Source organism: Equus caballus, chromosome 5, assembly GCF_041296265.1.
Source record: "Equus caballus isolate H_3958 breed thoroughbred chromosome 5, TB-T2T, whole genome shotgun sequence".
Lineage (NCBI taxonomy): Eukaryota > Metazoa > Chordata > Mammalia > Perissodactyla > Equidae > Equus > Equus caballus.
In genome coordinates this window covers 35,562,911-35,586,755 of record NC_091688.1, presented here as the reverse complement: position 1 = coordinate 35,586,755, position 23,845 = coordinate 35,562,911, and the positions used below count along the sequence as shown (strand labels likewise).

The following is a 23,845-nucleotide window of genomic DNA, read 5'->3' as shown; positions in this document are numbered from 1 at the left end:
GTTTGGTAGAATTCACCAGGGAAGCCATCTGGTCCTGGATTTTTATTTTTTGGGAGGTTTTTGATTGCTGTTTTGATCTCCTTACTGGTGATCGGTCTATTCAAATTTTCTACATCTTCTTGGTCCAGTTTTGGAAGGTTGTATATTTCTAAGAATTTATCCATTTCTTTTAGATTATCCAATTTGTTGGCTTATAGGTTTTCATAGTATTCTCTTATTATCTTTTGTATTTCTGAGGTGTCTGTTGTAATCTCTCCTCTTTCATTTCTGATTTTATTTGAGCCTTCTCTCTTTTTTTCTTGGTGCGTCTAGCTAAGGGTTTGTCAATTTTGTTTATCTTTTCGAAGAACCAGCTCTTGGTTTCATTAATTTTTTCTATTTTTTTTTGGTCTATATTTTGTTTATTTCTGCTCTGATTTTTATTTCCTTCCTTCTGCTGATTTTGGGCTTTGTTTGTTGTTCTTTTTCCAGTACCCCTAGGTGCACTTTTAGATTGTCTATTTGGGATTTTTCTTCTTTGTTGAGGTAGGCCTGAATTGCTATAAACTTCCCTCGTAGAACCGCTTTTGCTGTATCCCACAGATTTTGGCATGTCGTGTTCTCATTTTCATTTGTCTCCAGGAATTTTTAAATTTCTTCTTTGATTTCTTCATTGACCCAATCATTGTTCAGTAGCATTTTGTTCAATCTCCACATTTTTGCGGCTTTTCTGGTTTTCTTTCTGTAGTTGATTTCCAGTTTCATACCTTTGTTTTCAAAAAGATGCATGGTATTATTTCAATCTTCTTAAATTTATTGAGACTTGTTTTGTGGCCTAATATGTGATCAATCCTGGAGAATGTTCCATGGGCATGTGAAAAGAATGTGTATTCTGTGGTTTTTGGATGGAAAGTTCTGTATATATCTGCTAAGTCCATCTGGTCTAATGTGTCCTTTAAGGTGAGTGTTTCCTTATTGATCTTCTGTTTGGATGATCTATCCATTGGAGTAAGTGGAGAGTTAAAGTCCCCTACTATTATTGTGTTACTGTCTATTTCTCCTCTTATGTCTGTTAATAATTGCTTTACATATTTAGGTGCTCCTATGTTGGGTGCATAGATATTTACAAGTGTTGTATTTTCTTGTTGGATTGTTCCCTTTACCATTATGTAGTGCCCGTCTTTGTCTCTTATTACAGTTTTTGATTTAAAGCCTATTTTGTCTGATATAAGTATTGCTACCCCCGCTTTCTTTTCTTTGCCATTTGCATGGAATATCTTTTTCCATCCTTTCACTTTCAGTATGTGAGTGTCTGTAGGTCTGAAGTGTGTCTCTTGTATGCAGCATATACATGGATCTTGTTTGTTTATCCAGTTGGCCACCCTATGGCATTTGATTGGAGCATTTAGTCCATTGACATTTAAAGTAGCTATTGATAAATATGTATTTATTGCCATTTTGTCACTTTTTCTTCTTTTGGGGTGTTTTAGTAGTTCTTCTCTGTTCACTTCTTTTTCTCTTGCTCTCTTCCCTTGTGGTTTGATGGCTATCTTTAGGAATATGTTTGATTTCTTCTGTCTTACTTTTTTTCCTGCTTGTTATAGGTTTCTGGTTTGTGGTTACCATGAGGATCCTATTTAATATACTATGCATATAACAGTCTATATTGAGTAGATAGACTCTTTAGCTTGACCTCTTTCTAAAAACTCTACTTTTTCACTCCCCTCCTCCCACATTATATGTTTTTCACATCATATATAGTCTTTTGTTTAGTGTGTGTCTATCCATTACCCTCTTATCATTGAAATAGGTGATTTTAGTACATTTGTCTTTTAACCTTTATATTATCTTCACAGGTAGTTGATCTGCTGCCTTTACTATGCTTTTACCTTACAAGTGATTTTATTGCCTGTTTTTTCTTGTTGTTGTTGTTTTGGTTTTTGTTGATAATTTTTTTTCTTTTCTCTCTATTTGTGGTCATTGCTTTCCCACTTAAATAAGTCCCTTCAGCATTTCTTGTAGAACTGGTTTCTTGGTGATAAACTCCTTTAATTTTTGCTTGTCTGGGAAGCTCTTTATCTCTCCTTCCATTCTGAATGACAGCCTTGATGGATAGAGTATTCTTGGTTGTAGGTTTTTCCTTTTAGCACTTTAAAGATGTTGTGCCATTCTCTTCTCATCTGTAGGGTCTCGACTGAGAAGTCTGCTGACAGCCTGATGGGCTTCCCTTTATATGTCACTTGTGGCCTTTCTCTTGCTGCTTTTAGGATTCTCTCTTTGTCTTTAATTTTAGACATTTTGATTATAATATGTCTTGGTGTGGGCCTCTTTGGTCTTCTCTTGTTTGGAGCTCTCTGTGCTTCCTGAATTTGGATGTCTGTTTCCTTCCTCAGGTTAGGAAAATTTTCCTCTATTATTTCAATAAATAAATTTTCTGCCCCTTTGTCTCTCTCTTCTCCTTCTGGGACCCCTATAATCCGAATGTTAGCACGCTTGATATTGTCCCAGAGTTCCCTTACACTGTTCTCATTCTGTCTAATTCTTTTTTCTCTTTTCTGTTCTGCTTGGGTGATTTCCTCTAATCTTTTGTCTAGCTTGCTGATCCGTTCTTCTGCTTCCTCTACTCTGCTATTGAGCCACTCTAGTGAATTTCTCATTTTGAGTATTGTATTCTTCATTTCTGATTGTTTTTTTTTAATCTTCCAGTTCTTTGCTGATGTGCTCACTGTGTTCATCCATTCTTCTCCGCATATCTGTGAGCATCCTCATTATATTTTGTTTGAATTTTTTGTCGAGGAGGTCACTAGTTTCTGTTTCACTTAGTTCTTTTTCTGGGGTTTTGTACTGTTCCCTTTCTTGGAAAGTATTCCTTTGCCTCCTCATTATGCCTCTTTCTCTGTGCTATTTTCTTTGTAGTAGGTGAGTCGTCTATGTCTCCTGATCTTGGAGAAATGGGCTTATGTATGAGATGCCTTATGAGGCCCAGCAGTGTGCTTCCCTCTCGTCACCAGACCATAAGAACAAGAAGTGACCCCTTTGTGGGCTACTTGTGTTCTTCTGCTGTGCAGGGTTGCTCCCACTGCAGGCACCCAGGGAGCCTGATCTTTCCTTCCCTGGCCAGCTGTTTGTAAATCTGGTTTGGAGGGGCCTCAGCACTGTTGGCTACAAAGTCTATCAGCACACTCTTATTGCAATTGTCCTCTTAATTGGGTTTGTCCCCAGTGTAGCTGGTTGCTAGGCTCAGGAGCATACAGTTGTGATAGGCCTGAGGCCAACAAGGCTGTTGTCAGTTCTCTTAGGAGTGCAGCCGAGTGGGGCTGGCTCTTGGCATGGGGGCACTCAGTTGTTTCAGGCTTTGGAAGGTGGGGCTGATCCTTTTAATGGATAATTGTGAAGCACAAGTTCTGCCACTGATAAGCCTCACCCCCCACTGGACCACATACACTGTCAACACAGTCCTGGTCCATGCACACTTCTCAACCCCCTGGACCGTACCCCAACGCCATACTGCAGAGTCCCCCACTTCTGCCCCAATGCCCCCCAAGTTCCCCTGGTCCTCACACAAGCCCTGCCCCACAGAGGCAGACACCCTTGCCTGCCTGTAGAGGATCAAGGCACTCAGTCAATGCAGGCTGAAAAGTAGCCTGAGGGCTTGCTGTTAGGTGGGGCCAGTCCCTAGGGTGGGTTGCCTGCCCTGGCTGGACTGGATTAAATCTGTGCTCTAGTGGGTGTGGCAGACCCCTGGGCTAATAGCCCAAGGGATGCACCCTAATGGCCCCCACTGGTGTCTGTATCAGCGCGCCTGGACCAGCTCAGAACAATGGCCCCCACCAATGTCTCAGTCTCTGGAGAGGACCCTCCTCTCACCAACATGCCCCCAGAGCCCACCAGGTGAGTCTTGTTTCACCAAAGGACAGTTAGCCTTCTCTCTGGTGATTTTAGGTTGCTGCAATGAGTGAGTTTGTGCGTGGGCCCTTTAAGATGTGGATCTTTTCGGCTTTCAGCCGATAGCTTTTCTGGGAGTGTCCTCACTGCAGTTAATAGCCAGCAAAGCCAGACAGTAAGACCCCCCCCATCTCAGTTGGGCTGAGTCCAAAGGATGCTTATAGCAGTATTGCCCCCGCTCTGGACCTCATTCCTCCAGGGAGGGCTCGTACCTTAGGGTGGCTCCCGCCTGGCCAGCTGAGAAGCTCCGCTGCTCCCAAAGGCGGCTTTTTTCCTCTCCAGCCAGAGTTACTGCCTCTTCTGCTTTCGTCAGGACTGTCCCTTGTCGTGGGGGTTCTTTTTATCCAGTTTCCAGTTTTCAATCCAGGGTGATTCTTCCCAAAATTGTTGTAACCTAGTTGTGTTCATGGGAGGAGGTGAGTTCAACGTGTGCTCACAGCACCATCTTGACGAGATCCTCAAGTTTTAAATACAACTCATTTTTTTCTTCCTCTTTCCTCCTCTCACTTCCTCTTTTTTTACTCCTATTTTTTTCAAAAATGATTTGAAGAGAAGATAGGAGAATTAACTTAAAATAAAACCAATGTTAGTTGAAAAAATGCACTCTTCTAAAAAATTCTGGTAACCTAGAATTAGAAATGAATACAACTGGAAAACTAATGAATTCTGTGACTATGTACCAGGAATAATTATTTTATTTCTGTAACTTTCTGTGCTTACAAAAATGACAAGTCATCCTGAGAATTAAGCAGATTAAAGAAGAGAAAAACAAATGTATCTACCAGAGGGACAATACGGTGGCTCTGAGTGAAAAGCCCCTCTTCTCCCTTGTTCTTTGGGCTATGTCCTTTTCCCTCTTTCCATCCTGCATCACCAGTTTCTACCTCATCACTGGACAGCAATACAAACACACAAATATACTTTACAACCTAATCCCCAACGTATGATATCCTGACCTCACGTCCTCTACCATATACCATCTCATTTTCTTCCCCCATTAAACGCAAAACTTATTGAATTATGAATATATTTTCATTGTCTTTGTTCCCTTACTCTATTTTCTTATTTCAGCTCTCTCCAATATATCTCCTGAGTCCACTAAAACTCCTCCTGCCAAGTTTATCAATGATCTCCACATTGTGAACCCTATCGGTCAATTCTTTGTTCTCCTCTTTCCAGAATAATTGTATAATTTATCATCCAAATCAGGAAATGTTTGAAATTAAAAGCGGGCACTTAACTAATTAATACTATTTTATTTTTTGAAATATTAATATGTTAGATAAATTTTCTTATAATGGTGAACTGGTAAAGTAGTTTTATAAAAAGGGAGAGTGAAAGGGGTAAAGAGGCACGTGTATACAGTGATGGATGGCAACTAGACTTTAGAGGGTGAACACAAGGCAGTCTACACAGAAATCGAAATATAATGATGTACATCTGAAATTTATATAATATTGTATACCAACGTTACTCAACAAAAAATTTTTAAAAATGTGTGTTTAATACCCTAAAAAAATTTTCAAACAGAAAATTATTTCTAAAAATAGACATATTGATAGAGGTAAAATAAAATTTATTACTATTTATACATTATACTCTCTGCAAGTGTCTCAAGGCCAAAGACAGGCTGGTGGGAAAGCTCTGACCAGCGAGGCCATATGCTCCCCCTTCCCTACCTAAAACCCCAAATAAAAACCCTTCCTTTTAGCTTTTTGGGGAGTTTGGGATTTCAACATTAGCTGCCTTCTCTCCTTGCTCTGCGCTGTGCAAAAATAAACTTCCTACTTTCTTCCACCACACCCGGTGTCAGAGATTGGCTTGCTGCGCAATGGGTGAGCGAACTTACTTCAGGTTCGGTATCATTATCAATCCACATTGCACCTCCTTATCCCTAAGCAGAGGGGTTGACTCTCCCTCCAGCCTGTAAGGGTTGCAAACTGATGCGAATCCAGCCACAGTTTCAGTGAGTTGTGACTAAATCCACATCCTTCAGATGCGAGAGAAGTGATGTTGGCATGCTGGAGTAGGGTGGACTACATCTCCCTCTTGTGGCTGTTGTGTGGAACTCTTCACAAATCCTTTCTGGTTATAAGTATAGCTCTAAGTCAGTGAGTGGTTCTATAGATCTCAACTCAGATTTCATTTGGGTTTGAGGTAGGGTTTGGATATCAGTATTTTTTTTCTCTTTTTTCTTTTTCTTTTTTTTTGAGGAAGATTAGCCCTGAGCTAACATCTGCTGGGGCTGGCCCTGAGCTAACATCCATGCCCATCTTCCTCTACTTTATATGTGGGACGCCTACCACAGCATGGCATGCCAAGCGGTGCCATGGTCGCACCCGGGATCCGAACTGGCGAACCCCGGGCTGCTGAAGCGGAACGTGAGCACTTAACCGCTGCACAACCGGGTCGACTCTGGACATCAGTATTTTTAAAAAGCTACCCAGGTAGCTCTAATATCTAGATAACCTTGGGAATATTGGCAGTTGTGGGCCATGCTTAGGTGACCAGGTGGCCACTTTCAAAATATGATTTTTGATAGACGTATTTCTTGGTATATAGAAGTATATCTAGTTTACCCAAAATGACGAGGGGGCTAGTATGTTTCTAGATCAGTGGTTCTCAGTTTAGTGGCTCTCAATCAGTGGGTAGATTTTTCCTAGTAGGGAAACATTTGGCAACGTCTGAGGCATTTTTCTTTTTTAAGATTGGCACCTGAGCTAACATCTGTTGCCAATCCCTTTCTTTCTTTCTTCTTCTTCTTCTCCCCAAAGGTCCCCAGTACATAGTCGTATATTCTAGTTGTAAGTCCTTCTGGTTGTGCTGTGTGGGACACTGCTTCAGCATGGCTTGATGAACGGTGCCATTTCCATGCCCAGGATCGGAACTGGCAAAACCCTGGGCTGCCGAAGTGGAGTTCGTGAACTCAAGCACTCGGCCACAGGACTGGCCCTCTGGAGGCAATTTTGATTGTCATGACCAGGGTCAAAGGATGTGCTACTGGCGTCTAGTGGGTAGAAGCCAGGGATGCTTCTAAACATCATATGATGCACAGGACAGTCCCCATGACAAACAATATCTGGACCAAAACGTCAATAATGCTGTGGTTGAAAAACTCTGCTTTAGATTTTCTCTGCAAAGGGAATTTGGAGAAGTTGAGGAATGGCGATTACTTTGGCTGTGACAAAAATTTAACAATCTTTTAAACACAGCTGTCTTGTCTGTGAGGAGGGTAGCTCCTGACCTTGGTGAAGAAGTCACAGAACCAAGCGTTGCCCACAGCGTAGGAAAGGGACAACCTCACAGCTCATCAAATTAAACCAGCCCCCTTCAGTGATTCATAACCATAGCCATAGCGACACAAGGCCCTGAAACATGGTTTACCGTATGGCTATGTTATGAATCCTCTAGGTAACATGAGACAAAAGTGCAATCTCCTTGGTGGATTGTCTGTGTTGTATTCAGCTCTGGGAGGTAGAAACAAAAATTTCAGGGAGAGAGGTAATTTACTGTAATCAGTGGTTTCTCAGTCAGCATGTGCTCCCTTTACCCATCACATCCCAGCTGTGTGCCTAGAGCAAGTGTCCTAACGAGGCTTGAGCCTACGCCCAGTCGTGTTTCAGAACACCAGTCCCTTAAAACCGAGAATGAGTCTGTTCCTCCTGAGTTCTCCAGAATTCAGATATGCTCAGTCAAAAGAAAACATTAGAGAGGAAACACGGGGAAACCAGACTCCAAGGTCTCAGTATTCTTTTTGTAAGCCTAAGGAAAAGGAAAGCTTCAGCCCACTCACAGTACCTTTGGGGGACACTGGAGAGGGAGAAGCGTATACTTGGAGGAGTTCTCTGCTTTCCCACTTGAGTCCGGTGCCTGGTGGTGCAGGACATAACGTCAGATGTCATTTGAGGGATGGCCCGACAGTCTCCAAGACACAGCCATCCTCCCCAGTGAGGTCTGGAGCCTAGGGAATTTTGAAGGGATAGCCTTGTCTTCCCCGCTTTGTTTCTGCCCTTCCACCAGGTAGAATTGGGCCACAGGAAAAACCCAACTGTTGGGAACTGAGCTGCTAGAACAATGTGAGCTGTAGTAAAGGAGTGAGTGCTTATAACCCCAGGGTTTACAGATCCTTGGTAGGTGCTCTCAGTTTGTGAGAGTAGACAGCTAATGAGCCTACAGGTATACAACAGTGTGGTGGACATTTGCCTTTTGGATTTTTTTTGCCTACCCAGCATTGAATCCCACTGCTTATGTTTGTGGAATTCCAAACCACTCTAAGGCAGAGCCCACCAACTACTCTGAAAGCGGAAGATGACACATATTCAATTTCCAGCCTCCTTTGGAGGTAGAACATGGACATGGGACCTAGAATTGGCCACTCAGTCCCAGACTCTGAATTAGAAACTAGAGACGAAAAGATGAAGAAGGGACCCTGGAGCAGTCACTTTGGTGCAGACAGTGTAACAGCAATATTGAATTTCTAAGTCCAGGTGAGGCAGGGAGATAGTGGTGGAGTCTGGGTCTGGTGCTGGGAGGACAATGGCTGTGCACCTGGTGCCCAACATCATCAACCGTGGGCTGGTTTTGTGATTTGGGCTGTGGTCCTAGCCACAGCCTAAGTCTCTCTTTTTTCTGCTTATTTTCAAAGCATGGTTTTACAGAACCACCCAGAAGTTATTTGAACTATCCAGGATCTTTACAGTGGATTCCTTTTCTACATAAAAAATCCAGAGGCGGTTTCTGTTGATTGCAACTAAGAACACTATTACCAAAATTGGTACCAGGAAACGGAGTGCACCAAGCAGCAGAACCAAAATGGGAACGGACTCAGTAGAGGAGGTCCGGTACCAGGCAATGCGGACCTCAGAGTTTTGAGCTGGAAAGTTGGTGACTGTTGTTACACGGTTGTGAGATGGTTGGTGATTTCTGAAAGTGTTCACTGAGGTCACGTAAGAACCTCTCAGAAAGAAGAAGAGGGTCAGTCTGAAAGCCAAAAATAGTACTTTACTAAAAGAGGCTCTTTCTGTCTGCAGCCTGCAATTGAAGTTATGAAGCATTCAATTAACTTAAGCTATTGGCTGAAATACGTTAATTTTCTACTTCAGGATAAATTGAGTAAGGAGAGGTACGCAGGGATAAGGAAGGGCCTGGAAAACACCCTGACCATGTGAGGCCATGGATAGAAAATGAGTTCAGAATCAGGTTGGAGAGTCTCAGCTGAGGCTCCAGGTTTGTTGTTCAATGGAGTAAACAGAGAACTAGGATTGAAATATCTTTTTGGGAAGTGAAAAATCACGCTGGTATGAGTTATACAAGTTTCTTTATAACAGCATCACCAAACACTTGCCACTTTTATTTCAGTCTGAATGCCATTTGCACAGAACTATACTTTTAAGAATCTTAGATGATTTTCCTTCCGTTATTCAAAGCTCAGAGATGTCAAAGTTTTCAGTTTATTAACGCTTTAGTTTCTGGGTTTTGCAAATAAAGTACTGACTCTATTAGCTTCTTTTATACAATAATCTGAGAGTGTTTTACACATAATAAAGAATTCACCCTTCAGCGCCCATCCAGAGAGAGAAACTGAGGCACAGAGCCTTGATCACGTCTGCATGCAATCAGGATCAGTTCTCAGAACTGAGTATAGGCAGCCAAAATGTGAACTGTTCCAGACTTTGTGGCTGGTGGTCAGCTGCCTGAGATAGGTGTTAGACGTCCTGGCTTTCTTGCTTTGGCTTTTATTATCCATTCCCCGCAAGGAGCAAGACACCTGAAGGTCTGGACTCACGGGGCCTGCATTATCCATTTCGTCTGCTACACCAGAGAGGAAAGCTCTATCCAACAGCTCTCTGTTCTGGGCCTGTGCCCTGCAGAGCAGGCTACGTGCTTGGGAAGCCTCATTTCCTTGTCCATTTCACAGGTGGATGTGGAAAAAACATCACCAGGGAGTTGATCCGAGAAGCGTACAGATGTGTGGAGTGTCATGGGGAACTTGGGACCTGGGGCCAAGTTCAGTGTTTATTTTGGCTCCTCCGTATTCCTTCAGAAAGTCCCTTCAGTGGGTCTGTGGTGTCAGCTCTCTGGAAGTGTCACGCTGGCATAGACTGTGATGGAGTTTGGTTCCTGGGAGCAAAACAGAAGAAGTCTGTGAGTGAAGGGACTGGCGCTGGCTTCATAGGCTACAAATGGAGACAGGGCTTCTTAGGAAAAGGAAAAGGTCTCAGAAATCATGCCGCCTAGAAACTTACTTGCTCAAGGTCTGTCACAGTCGGGCATTGCTGGAAGCAGCATTCAGGTCCCCAGACTGCCTGCCCTGCCTGCAAGACAGGCTACAGCTCCCTTCTAAGCATACACAGGCCATCAGGGAGACAGGGAGACCTGTCCCAGTGGTCTGAGGACCGCCACTCAGTGCCCCACCTCCCTCTTTGCTCTCTTCCCTTCCCTTGCCTTGTAAGGAAAACCATTGGTTTTGCTGTTAGCACGGGGGCACAGTTTGGAGAAGCCAAGAGAGTTCTAAATTACTGAGCTTTGAAAAGGGCTAGTGAGATGCAAAGGAGAAGGAAGAAGCAGTTCACGCAGGAGAGAAGAACGGGGAGAGACAAGGATTGTCAGCAAATCCTCTTACAGAGATGGAATTCTAGGATCAGAGAAAGAAAGAGACAGGAACATGTTCTGCTGTAAAACGTGTAAAACGCGCTGTAAAATGTGAAATATACTGTTTTTCTTCCCAAGAAAACTTCATTAAAAATCTACATTATTTTTTTAAAGCTTTTGAAGTCAGATTCATGTTTTTACCTCCCCCTCGGATAGAACAGTGTTCTGAGAATAGACTTCAAGATGAAGCCAGGACATCCTCCCAGGCATCTCTGGGGGTGCATACAGTCGGAGCTTTGAAAAAGAGGGGTAAATGGAGGCACTTCTGTGGCCTTTTACTCCTCAGTTGTCTCCTAAAATGCTTTATTTAATAGAGCCCAACTGGAGCCAAGATTTCAGCCCAGAATTTGTTTCTGTCTATTTAGTAAAAGAAAAAATTTCTGTCAAGTAAACTTAATCCACGCTGATCTTGCAATGGAGTAGAATAGGTAAGGCTCATTCTGGGCCGCACATCATATTCTGTTCTAGGCTTCACACCTATGCAGAGCTCCATTCCTAAATATTCTGTTTGAATAGGGCTGGATGCAGCCTAGGTATGAGTATTTTTACAAAGCTCCCCTGGTGATTCCATTATGCAGCTGGACTTGAGAAGTCCTGGATTCGATATGCTATTCCCAAACTTAAATGTGCAACAGGATCACCTGGGGGACGTTTTTTAACATGTAGATAACCTGGCTACTTGCCGTAAATGTGCTAATTGAATAGAATCGTAGGTGGAAGGCCCCAGGCATCTTTGTTTTTAACAAATATGCCAGCTGATTCTGATGTGGTCCTTGGACAACAGAGAAACTGTAGTGAGCAGAGAGTGAACTATAACTCCGTATCAGCAGCCCTCATGGGTTTCCCGGAAGTCCTGCAACCAAGGCTGCAGATGCTCCTTGCTTCCAGCTTGCTATGCCTGCCTTGTCCATTTCAGGACTCTGTTTCATTTCAGCTCTACCCAGATGCCACCCTTTCCCCTCCTCCAACTATTCCCTCTCTACAGAGAGGAGGCAAGGCGCAGAGAGATGGTTCACCTGGACAGCCTCTGGAACAGGCTCTGTGGCAGCAACATAAATGGTGGTGCAGGGATCCTGAGCTGGCAGGGCATCAGGTTTCTTTTGAAAAGACTGTCAGAGAAGCAAGGAAAGCAGATTAGCTGAGCAGAGAGTTATTTACCATCCAACTCTCCCCAGGGAAAAGCACAGAGTCAAGAAGCTTTGAGTTAGAAAGCTCCTTAGAGTCCTTGTTCCAACCTCCTTCCTAGGTAGAAATTCTCCCCCAAATTCCTTGGAACTCAATGTTCCTGGCTTTGCTTGGACCCCCCATGTGACATCTTGGAGCTCACAACCTTGTGAGGCAGCCTAGATCATCATTGACACTTCCTAGATGTTTTAAAGGTCTTCCTCACAGTGAATCAAAATTGATATGGCTCTTACCAGGGCAGCTGAAAGGAATGAGGTCTTTATAGTATTTTAGTCTCATTAATAGCACCCACAACACGCAGAGTTCATTCCATTCCCACACTGTTGTTCCTGCTATTCCTCACTCTAACACGGTTTCTCATTACTTCTCTTTCCAGCCCAAATGTTGAACTTAATAATAACAACACATATGTAAGTGTGTTAACATTTACAAAGTTCTCCACATATGTCTTCTCATTTGTCTCACAACCACTCTATATGCTAAATACTGTTGTTACTCACATTTTACAGATGAGGAAGCTAAAGCCAGGAAACGTTTAGTGCTTTCCTACTGTGCACATGCAAGAAGTATCAAGGCCAGGAGTTCCACCAAAGTCTTTTAACTTAAAATTCTCTTTCCATCATACTATTTGTCTTTGGTTGCCCCAATTTGTAATGACCTCTCCTTTACCTAAATCCCTCAAATCTAATTCACCTAAAATCTAATTCACACATTATAGCACTTATCTGTTCACTGTATTTAAAACATTCTGATATAGTCACACGTTGTTTCTCCAAATAGACTATCAATTCCTTGAGAAACAGCCTATATTTCTTTGTATTCCCCACAAAACAGTGCTGAGCACACGAAAACCTTCAGTTGATGTTTGTTGAATGTTACTTTGAATGAATTAAAATCCACAATACCAGGACAAAATCAGTGTAGGGGTAAACTGAGACCACATCCCCGTAAGATAGAGATGACATAACCTATGCCGGGAAAGCCATCCTTTCAATGCATTCTGGGAGCACTGGTGTAGAATAATGCTACTCTCCCCTTTTCCTGGGTAAAGAGCAAGACTTGAAACTGAAGCACATGGGTTTTAATGAGAGAGAATTTGGAATCTCGTCATCTGATGGAAGAGGTAAGAAGTTGGGAAAGTTTATGGGAGGAAAGAAGATTCCAGGTGGGACATGATCCTTCTCTTCATATGGATTGCCATGTAGAAGAGGAATTAGATTTTTTCCACAAGGTCCTTTAGGTTTAAACCAAGGTTGGAACTTTAGCGAAATATTTTGGTTCAGTATGATGAAGATCTTTCTAATAGTAAAAGGTGCTCAAATGTGAGATAAACTGCCTTGGGAGGCGGTGAATCCCCCATTACTGGAAGTGCTTGGGGTATACCAGGGCTTCTCACAATTTAATGTGCATTTGAGTTACCTGGAAATCTTGGTAGAAGGCTGGTTCTATTTCAGAAGATCTGGGGTGGGGCCTGAGATTCTGCATTTCTAATAAGGTCCCAGGTCCCGATGCTCCTTATTCACAGACTATATTTTAGTAAAAAGGAGCTAGCTAATACTTTGGAAGTAATGTCGTAGAAGATAATTCAAGCAGTAATTGAGTGGTTCAAATAGATGACTTTCAAGATCCCATACAATTCGTAGATACTGTATTTTGGAGAAAATTAATTTAAGGAAGAATTACTTGTAATAATGGATGTACGAGGAGAATGTGAAACAATTTAATTAAGAGATGTTTATCAACAGATGCAACTTCTTCCTGTCTTCCTGTCTGGGAGGACTTTTGTATGACCTGGCTTAGAGCCATGGGGAAAACGGCAAATAACTTATGCTTTTAACATTTAATTAAGAAGTTTTAGAAAGGAGAAAAAAGTATAAAGGAAATCACCCACAGTTCTATCACTTCAACACAATATGGTTAGCCTGTTATTAGATTTCCCTACAGGATTTTTGTTTAGGCATATGGAATTATTTTAAACATAGTTGTAATAATTTAGTACATTTTCATATCTTGGTGCCTTCAATTAGGGCACAACTCCAGGGAGCATCAGTGACAAGAAACTCCAGGGGCATTATTCTCACATATTCTTGGTGAATGGTGTCCCCTGGAATCACACAAAGTGGTAGCCCTGATAAGACCTAGAAGAGTTCTGTAGCAGATAGCAAATATTTGCTAAATAATTTTCCATGTTATTATAGTATTTAATGGTATTGATAATCATTGCAAATAAGAACAAAGGAAATGTTGATTTTTGAATAATTGTCCATGTTATTACAGTTTTTATATGAAATCGTATAGGCATTGCAAATACGAACAAAGAAAACGGCAAGGATGTGGCTAAGTCCAAATGCATACTGATATATAAAACAAATATAATTATGTTTTGTATATTTAAAATATATACGAATTTAATATAATAACAGAAAGGGCACATAAATCAGGATGTGAAGTTAAAGTGAAGTTAGAGTGTTATCCAGGAAGGGAATAAATCTTAGACTTTGATAAGGATGCATTTTGTAATTTCTAGGGTAGCAACTAAAAGAATAGAAAAAAGTTGTTTGCTTACTAATCTAATAGAGAGAAAGATAGGACAATAAAAACATAATTTAAAAGACTGCTTCCTCAAAGAAACCGCTGGTTCAGATAGCTTCACCCACGAATTTTGCCAAATATTTGAGGGGAAAAATAACATCAATCCTACCCAAGCAATAAGGAAATGCACCCTATAGAGAGTTGAACTGTGGCCCACAAAAGATAAGTCCACCTGGAATCTCAAAATGTGACCTTATTTGGGATAGGGTCTTTGCAGATGTAATTAAAGTGAGGATTTCAAACTGAGGTCATGCTGAATAAGGGTGGATCCTAAATCCAGTGACGAGTTTCCTCACAAGAGACCGAAAAAGAAAAAACACAGAGACACAGAGAAAGGAAAGTTATGTGAAGATGGAGGCAGAAATTGGAGTCATGTAGCTGTAAGCCAACAAATACCAAAGAGTGCCTGGAGCCACCAGAAGTTGGAAGAGGCAAAGATGGTTCTCCCCTGGAGCCTTCAGAGGGAGCATGGCCCTGCTGGCACTTTCATTTGGGACTTCTGGGCTCTAGAATTGTTAGTGAATACATTTTTGTTGTTTTAAGTCATCAAATTTGTAGTAATTTGTTATGGTAGCACTAGGAAACTAACATACTCCCCAGCTCATTTTGTGAGGGTAGCATAATCGTGATATCAAAACCTCACAAGGGTATTACAAGAAAGGAAAATTATAGGCCAATTTCCCTCAGAAACATAAACAGAAAAAAAACCTTAACAAAATATCAGCAAATAAAACCCAACAATATTTAAAAAGGATCAGACTAAATTGCTTCTATGTAACATTGGAATGTAATGTTGGTTTAATCTTCACAAATCAGTATAGTTCAGCAGATAAATAAAAAAGATAAATTTAGAAAAAGACAAAAATCCTGATTATATCAACAGATGCAGAGAGAATGTTGATAAAATTCAACATCAACTCATGATAAAATGTCTTAGCAAAGCAGGAATAGAAGGGAATATCCTTTCTTTCTTTCTTTTTGGTGAGGAAGATTGTTGCTGAGCTAACATCTGCACCAATCTCCCTCTATTTTGTATGTGGGATGCTGCCACAGCGTGGCTTGTTGAGCAGGGTGTAGGTCTGCGCTCGAGATCCAAACCTGTGAACCCCAGGCCCCCAAAGCAGAGCATGCAAACAACCATTATGCCACCAGGTTGGCCTCTAGAAGAGAATATTCTTAACCAGTTAAAAAGGTAGCTACAAAAAACCTTCAGCAAGAATTACATTTAATGGTAAGATATTGACAGCTTTCCCTTTGAGTTTCAAACTATGCAAGAATGCCACGATGACCATTTCTATTCAACATTGTGTAGGACATCTCAGCCAGTAAAATAGGGCAAGAAAAAGGAAGAGCAATTATGTGAACTGAAAATTAAGAAATAAAACAGTAATTTTTACAGATGATAGAATTGTGTACAGAGAAAATCTAAATCATCTATAGATAAATAACTGGAATTTGTAAATAAGTTTAGCAATGTTGCAGATATAAGGTTAATATATAAAAATTAATTGTATTTCTATATATCAATAATAAACAGAAACTAAAATTTTTTCAAAAGATAACATTGATGATAGTATCCCAAAATATTAAATGCTCAAATGCCAAGCAATAAATTACAGATGTGCAAATCCTCTTGCAGAAAACTATAAAACATAATTTAGAGAAATTAAAGAAGATATTAATAAAGGAAAGGGTACATCATTTTGTGAATTGAAAGACTCAATACTATAAATATGTATGGTCTCCTTAAATTGATCAATGCCATTCTAATTAAAATTCCAGCATGATTTTTAGAAGGAACTTGACAACGTGAATCTAAAATATGTATGAAAATGCAAAAGGACCAAAATGATCAAGAATTCTTGAAGAGGAAAAAGAAAAAAGGAGAAGACTCATTTTACCAGAAATCGAACTTATAATAAATCTGTAATCACAGATTTCTAAACACAGTATGGTACTCTTGCAAGTATAAACAAATAGACCAATGGAGTAGAACAGAGAACCCCAAAATAGATTCATACATATACGGACCCTTGATCTATGATGAAGGTGGCACTGAGGTGGGCAAGGACAATCTTTTCAATAAATGGTCAATGGGATATCCATCTCAAAAAAAAATGAAACGACCTAGTTCATGTCATACTCCAAAGATCATTTTCAAGTATAGAATAGACATAAATGTGAAAGATAACCATGCAGCTTTTAGAAGATGATAGAAGAATATCTTCACCACCTTGGAGTAGAGACAAATTTTTCAAACAGGACACGAAAAGTGCTATCTATAAAGGAATAGATTACTAAATTGTTCTACGCTAAAATTAAGAACTTTTCTTTATCAAAAGGTATCTCTGAGAAATTGCAAAGTCAAACCACAGAATGGGTCGAGGTATTTGCTAACATATAATTGCCAAGAAGCTAAAAATATTTAAAGAGCTTATTCTAATCCACAAAAAAAAGCCTGAAACTGAAAGGAAAATGGACAAGAGATTAAACAGACACTTTAAGAAAGAGAATGTTAATATGGCCTATAAACATATGAAAAATTGTTCAACTTCCTCAATAATTAGAGAAATGCAAAATAAAACTATAAAAAGACAATCCAAGAGAATGACTAAAATTAAAAAGACTGATAATACCAAGTTTTGATTAGAATGTGTAGCAACTGAAACTCTTATATGTAGCTGGTAGAAAAATAAATTGATACACCCATTTTGAAAAACAGTTTGGCCTTATCTAGTCAATTGGAGGATATGCATACTCGGTGATTCAGCAATTCTATTTCTAGGTATATACTCAACAAAACTATGTGCACATATCTACCAAGGGACGTACCGATGAATATTCATAGTTGCAATTTTCATAATAGCCTCAAACTGGAAATAACCCAAATGTCCATCAATATCAACTGGATAAATAAACTCTAGTATATTCATATACCGACATTCTATAAAGCAATGAAAATGAATACATTATATCTAAGCTGAAGGACATGTATGAATCTCATAAAAGTAATATTAAGCAAAAGAAGCCAGAAACGAGAGGAAAAATACCATAGGATTCCATTTTTATAAAGTCCAAAAAAACAAAAAAAGAGAGAGAGAAAACTAAACTATATCTTTAGAAGTCAGGATAGTGATATCTTTGGGTAGAAGAGAGAGGATAATGATTGGGAGGGGCACAAGGAGGTCTTCTGGGTATGATGGCAATGTTCTGTTTCTTCATCCGGTTGGTAGTTTTATGGTATTAGAAGACACGACACTGAAAGATGTAATTTCTCCTCAAATAGATCTGTAGACTCAATGCAATCCTAATAGGATATTTTTTTCCTTTTTGTGAAATCTGAGCTGATTCTAAAACACATATGAAAGTACAAAAGGACAGGAATAGTCAAAATCTCTTGAAGAAAAACAAGGTGGGAAGATGTGCTTTACTGGATATCAAGATGAGGTAATTCATTGAGCTGACATTTATACATTGTGCACTTTTTGGTATATATGTCATACTTTACAGTAAAAAGAGGGATGGGATCGAGTAGCTAGGGAAGGTGCCATGGTAAATGCGATCCTGGTTACCTAAATGCGTAAATGCAAGGTGGAGGTTGCTCTTGGGACTCTCATATATTTAAACGGAGCTTGGTTCTGAGCAGTGGTCATGGCCTGTGTAAATAAACCTTCCAGGCCACTAGGGGACAGCAGAAATAAGAGCTTGGTCCAAAGATCTGTCTCTGGTTATCAAAAATGCATTTATTGTCCTCTGATGCAGTTTTCCAGGGTGCTAATCAAAGCTTTACCTTCTTTACCTTCACATCCTTTACTCCAGGATTTGCCTTCCCCTACACCCTGAATGGCCAGATTCATCACCTAGAATTGCCTTTATGTCTGAAAAACTATAATATCTTCATATCTAACCATAATCCCTTTAGCCTTCCTCTTACTTCTAACATATCTGCTCCTCAACATCATCATGACTCTAGTTTTTTCATCTCTCCCTTCTGTGTCAGGCCAGTCATCACTCCATCACTGTTTTGCTTTCTTTCATCTCCAGCCTACATATCTTCTTCCATCTCTTCAACCACTCTTTAGTCAGAATCCTCAAGATCCTCCTTCCTTGTCTCTTCGGGACTTTGCAAACTCCTAAACTTAGATCATACCAACATGTCACACGATAGCCTTTCCAAATCTTTCCCTCTCTCCTCAAGCCAGCACCCATTTCCCTAGAGAAGTAGAGAGTTTGATAACATGGAACCATAGCCTACTAGAATTCCAGGGCTGGAAGGAGTCATAAGTCATGTTTCTAGCTTCCTCATTTTTTTCCTATGAAGAAACAGATGACCAGAAGATTACCCAGTGTTTTCCATTATGTCAAATAATAAATAGTTCCATCTGCCCCTGAAGTTTGATGTCATTCTAGAGAGCTCTTGTTCTGGACTTCTGCTTCCCTAATTTCCTCTGCTCCAGAACCCATGCAGAAGCATGAATGTCAGACACGCAAGGCAGATTAGCCAGGAATTCCGTAGGAAACGTGGCAGGTCCACCCCAGAAAAAGAAAACATAGAACTTACACCTGATTTCTGGACTTGGGCATAGATAGTAAGGTTTTTTGCTTCCTTTGTTGGCCGGTAATGGTCTGCTTTACCTGGAGAAAAGAAACCATAGTGGTTATCTCCCTCTGGTCCCCAACATAAACTCTCTGCCCAGACCTGTCTGGTCTTTGCCCCTCACTGTATACCCATCTTCTCCAAGAGTACCATAGGAACAATGGACTGAGTCCCAATCCCCCTGCATATATGTCATATGACATTAGGTTAGGTCCATGATCTCTCTGGGGCTATTTTTCAATCTGTGAAATGGAATTGGAATACCCGCCTCACAGGGCTGTTGTGATGATTACATGAGATATTACTTGAAAAGTGTTTAGAACAGTGCCTGGCAAATAGTAAGTTCCCAATATGTATTAGGTGTAATTGGTATGCCATTCAATTATTTTCACCTCTATTGTTTGATGTACATATCTGGTCTCCTAATAGGATTCCAAACTCTTTAAGGGCAGGGCAAGTGATTTACATCTCTTTTGCATTTTCCAGCTCATAGCATGCTGCTTCACTCACAGTTTTCTCACTTCCCTGTTTCTGGGGGACTTGGTGTGTGTATAGGGGGGTGTAAGAGGAACGATCCACCTGAGATTATTTGGAAAATAAAGCTACAATGTCATTCTAATACATTCCATCTGGAACTTTTGCTCAGAGCCTAGGGTCTCTGGAAATTAATAACTTCTAGAACATTTTAATTTTTAACTAGTTTTTAAATTATAGGAATAATTCATTCTCATTACAAAAGTTAAAATTGTATAGAGTAAAAAGTATGTCCACCCTCCTCCGTGCTTAACCAATGCAATTTCATTCTCAGAAGTAATCACTTTTAACTGTTTGATGTCTGACCTTGCGGACCAGCTCTGTGCAATAGGACTTTCTGTGATGATGGAAATGCTCCATATCTGTAGTCTAATATGACAGCTGCAAGCCACACGTGGCTATTGAGCACTTGAACTGTGGCTAATGCAACTAGGAACTAAATTTTAAATTTTATTTAATTCCAATTAATTTAAATTTAAACAGCTATATGTGGCTAGTGACCACCATATTAGGCAGTGCAGTTCTGGACATTTGCTAGACAGATTTTTTATATATATTTTAATATATTTTTTATATCTATATAGAATAGGGTCATTCTATACACACTTCTCTGTAACCTGGTCTTTTTACTTCCAATGTGTTGAGGACGTTTTCCGTGCTAGTGCAGTAGACCCATCTCATTCTTTCTAACGTTTCATAGTACTCATCGCATGTGTCATGTAGCAGCGAGAGGATGGAGGGAAAGTAACAGACCAAAGCAGGGAGGCCTATTTTGGAACTATTGTGAAGTCCAGGCAGAAGCAATGGAGGCTTGACCCGGAGGAAATCACATGTCTTAGGGTAGACCTATTTTAACATCAATTAATTTATCTTCTTTAAAACTAGGAGCATGTCTCTGAGGGAATAGCACTTAGGAGAGGTATAGTTTTATTTGGAAGGGAAAGGCCTAGTATGAATGTATATGGTGAAGGTTGTGGAACATGACACGAGGGTGTGATCCTTGGGGAGGAGATGACGGGCAGCTACTGGGAAAGCTCAAAGAATTCAAAGAATGTCAATGGATGGTTTTCTTGTGTGGTGTGGGTTTGGAGTGCCTGGTGGTTCCCACTTCACTTTTTTGGTCAGAGTTAATACTGATTGAGGAGTGTGTGTGTGTGTGTGTGTGTGTGTGTGTGTAGAATGGAGGATAGGGATTGTGGTGATCAGAAGTGGTAACAGAGTGGCTGCAAGTTAGTTCTGTGAAATATATCCTTTTGGTTCAAATCCATGAGAGCTGGCAAAGTTAGAAGCCCCCGCCCAGAACTATCCTAGGTGCTTTAGGGGAAAAAAATAGTGTAGGGAATGAGTTCTTAAGGACTATCAGGCTTTCATTTTGGTTCAGGCTGAAATTTAGAATTACGGGGACAGTCCTAAATGGTCAGACAGACGGAAAAATTAAGGCTAAGCGTTGCATTTCAAAAAGACTGAGGATCAAGATAACCTAGCCTCATACTTTTTTTTTTCCAGTACAAGAACAGATTTTCAGGAGCCCTCTCAACTCAGCTCAGTCAGTGAGGCCTTAGGGTCTAATGAAAAAGGTCTTGGCCTTAGAATTAGGGCACCTACATTCTAGCCCTCATGAGCTTTGTGGCATTGACAAAACACGTCATCTTAATGGATTTCTTCTCTTACCATAACTGTAAAATGAAGGGGTAAACTGTCTAGTGTCTCTGTAAGCTCTCCCCTGAGGCATAAATTTGTCTTATGTTACCATGACCTCAAGTCCTTTAAATCTGCTGTAGGTACAGTTCCCAGATGCTTCGAGCGCTGCCCTCTGCTGGCCATAGGATTTAAACACTGTTGTTTTAACTTGCCTGTGTTAGGAGATGTGTCTTTCTATGTATGTATGTATGTATGCTTGTTTGTATGAATGTATGTGTGTATCTTTCATCTATTATCTATCCATGGAAGGCACTATGTTAAGTGCTTTCTGTGTACTGACTCATGGATCCCCACAACAATACCATGAAGTACATAATATTATCCCCATTTTGCAGAGGAGAGGTTAAAGTGTTTGTTTGGTCACACAGCTTGTCAGTGGCAAAATCTGCCTTTGAATGTAAGTTTGTCTCATGCCAAGCCTATGTTCTTAACCAGTGTATTCTCCTGGACACAAAATTACCAGAGAGTCCGTTTGAAACCCTTCAGATTCAGGCTGCATTCTGGAGATGACACCATTAGAAGCTGCCAACAGAATCTCTTGAGCAAAGTCTTGAGGAGGGTACAGCAATTAAGTCTAGGTTTCTCCACGGATTTGAGGCAAGGTTTTGTGTGTTCCTGGCTTATAAGGAACGCATGATTAGAAACCAGGGCGGGTGTCTGTGTTGGGGAAGGTGGTAGGGAATTGTGGTAGGATGGGGAGCACTATTCCCTTCATAGCACAGCCATGTGATGAGTGGAATGTAGCTGAGGAAAGATGTGGGTTCGGATCCCAGGACCTTCATGAGCTAGGTTAAGGCGGGAGTGTTAATCTTCGTTTTCTCATCCCCGGTATCTCACTGCTCCTTATTATGCAAGCCGAATGTGGTTGCCTTGCCCCATCCTCTTAGGCCCTCATCATGATTTCTGTCTGAATCGCCCCACCCCCTCATCTCCTCCCCAGCTAACTCTTAGGTGGAGGAAATGAGACAAAAGTAGGCGGCTGTGCCATGCTCTAGATTTTCTTGTATAAGCAAAACCAACATCAGAGTGCTGAGGTAAGGGCTTTTCCCAAAAGGGTACATATGGAGAACATTGCTCTACTTGAGAATGAGATGGGCCGTCACCTCGGTGGTGTAAGGAGCAAATTCCATCCTCACCATGGGAAGACCGGCTTGGGGATCTGTCATGGTCATGGGGCAGGACCTTCTGACTTTAGTGTGTCTGGGTGGTGGACAGTGTGGCCGAGGGGAGCACATTGCCCTGAGATATTGAATCCTAGGATAATCTAGAGGAGAGGTCAAGGGATACTGCCTCTAGGCACTTAAACTTCAAGGGAATAATTGGGCCTTAATGGTTTTGGTCTACCCTGGGTGACTTCCATACTATTTAGTTTGGCTTTAAGCAACCTCACGAATCACATACTTTCCCAAGCTGAGTCAGAATTTATGCTAAAATCTTAGTAAAGAGTTTTCTCTCAGCTGTCTTCTGATTACCTGTGGGCCTTCCCAGTGGAACACAACCTGGTAGTTAGGAGACATAATTACAGTTCTGGTTCCCTCATCAACTAGCTGGGAGACCTTGCACGAGTCACTTAGCTTCTCTGTGTCTCTGTTACCCCATTGCTATGTCACATAAAAACAACTACCTATTTCTCTCAGAGGGATATCATAAGGATAAAAGGAAATTATAGAAAGGTTTCAACCCTTGGGTGAAATCATCTTTTATTAGTCAGTAATCATAACTTCTCTTGAACGAGATCCAAGAGAGTCCCCTGAATTTTGCTTCTAGTGAATATTGTTAAGCCTCTTGTTTGAACTTCTTCAGCATCCTGTACGTACCTCTACTGCAGTGCTGGTCATGTTGGACATAATTATCTGTGTAAGGTCTCCCACGTTAGATATCTATGGCTCATCTCTCTTTTTATCCCCGTAGCCTAACATAGGGGATCGAGACATGTTGAATTAGACCAAACTGAGTGAGATCCCAGAATATGTTCATTTAGTGTTTTTGCAAAGGTGCTCCCAGCAGAGAGCCAAAGTGGTGACAGGTCCCCTGCTTACCACAGAGTCTGATAAGAATCTCTTTGTTGTCAGACACCTACCTCTTCTTCTAAACCGTAGTACTGCCACTGTGAGAATCATGATGACACCAGCGATGCCCCCTAAGCACAGCCCAGCATACAGTCCCCATTGTCTTGATACTGAAAGAAAAGTCAAAGGGCAATCTCAAAAGTACTGTGAGTTTAAAAACATCCTACACGGAAGTGGGGAGACTGAGCCTCATGCTCTCTTTCTACATTCTTCTCAAGGAAGACATTTGCTCTGATGATTTTAGAGATCAGCTTTGGACCACTGAAGATTTCTGTACTTGTTTTCTTATCCTAACTTCTCTCCTGATACCTGACATTCATATTCCTAATTTCCATTAAGATTTTTCTACTTAAATGCTTTATTTTCATCGCAAAGACCACATATCTAAATTTAAACTTATCCTTGCCTCTCCTAAGTCAACTCCTTGTCCAGTTTCTCTATTTTTAAATCTCTACTGTGTTTTGTATCCATTTTCTTAAAAAGAATATGACAGCTCCACGTGTTGTCCCCATACTCCCACGCCATTCTCATGAGACACTGGGAGGAAGAGAGATCTACTTTTGTTTTTCTTAAATAAACACAATAGTGCTAT

The 23,845-nt window shown here is 40.8% G+C and overlaps 2 protein-coding genes across 9 annotated transcripts in view; both read right to left on the bottom strand.

Annotated features, from left to right (window-relative positions):
* The window catches only part of CD84 (CD84 molecule), a 51,549-nt gene extending 47,165 nt beyond the window's left edge, over window positions 1-4,384 (bottom strand). For both annotated transcript variants that reach the window (XM_070266930.1, XM_070266932.1), the window contains exon 1: window positions 4,137-4,384. The gene's annotated coding sequence lies outside the window, so the exon portion shown is untranslated. The remainder of the gene's footprint in view (window positions 1-4,136) is intronic.
* Window positions 4,385-9,224: 4,840 nt separating this feature from the next.
* SLAMF1 (signaling lymphocytic activation molecule family member 1) overlaps window positions 9,225-23,845 on the bottom strand; it is a 37,190-nt gene continuing 22,569 nt past the window's right edge. For 5 of the 7 annotated variants that reach the window (XM_001504439.5, XM_005609956.4, XM_023640881.2 and 2 more), the window contains exons 4-7: window positions 23,265-23,363; window positions 18,914-18,987; window positions 11,592-11,684; window positions 9,225-10,044 (exon numbers count right to left, since the gene is read on the bottom strand). In XM_001504439.5, coding sequence (XP_001504489.1) covers window positions 9,994-10,044; window positions 11,592-11,684; window positions 18,914-18,987; window positions 23,265-23,363 — 317 coding nt within the window. In that variant the 3' untranslated portion in view covers window positions 9,225-9,993. The remainder of the gene's footprint in view (window positions 10,045-11,591; window positions 11,685-18,913; window positions 18,988-23,264; window positions 23,364-23,845) is intronic. The other 2 variants (XM_023640883.2, XM_070266935.1) reach the window with 1 other exon arrangement.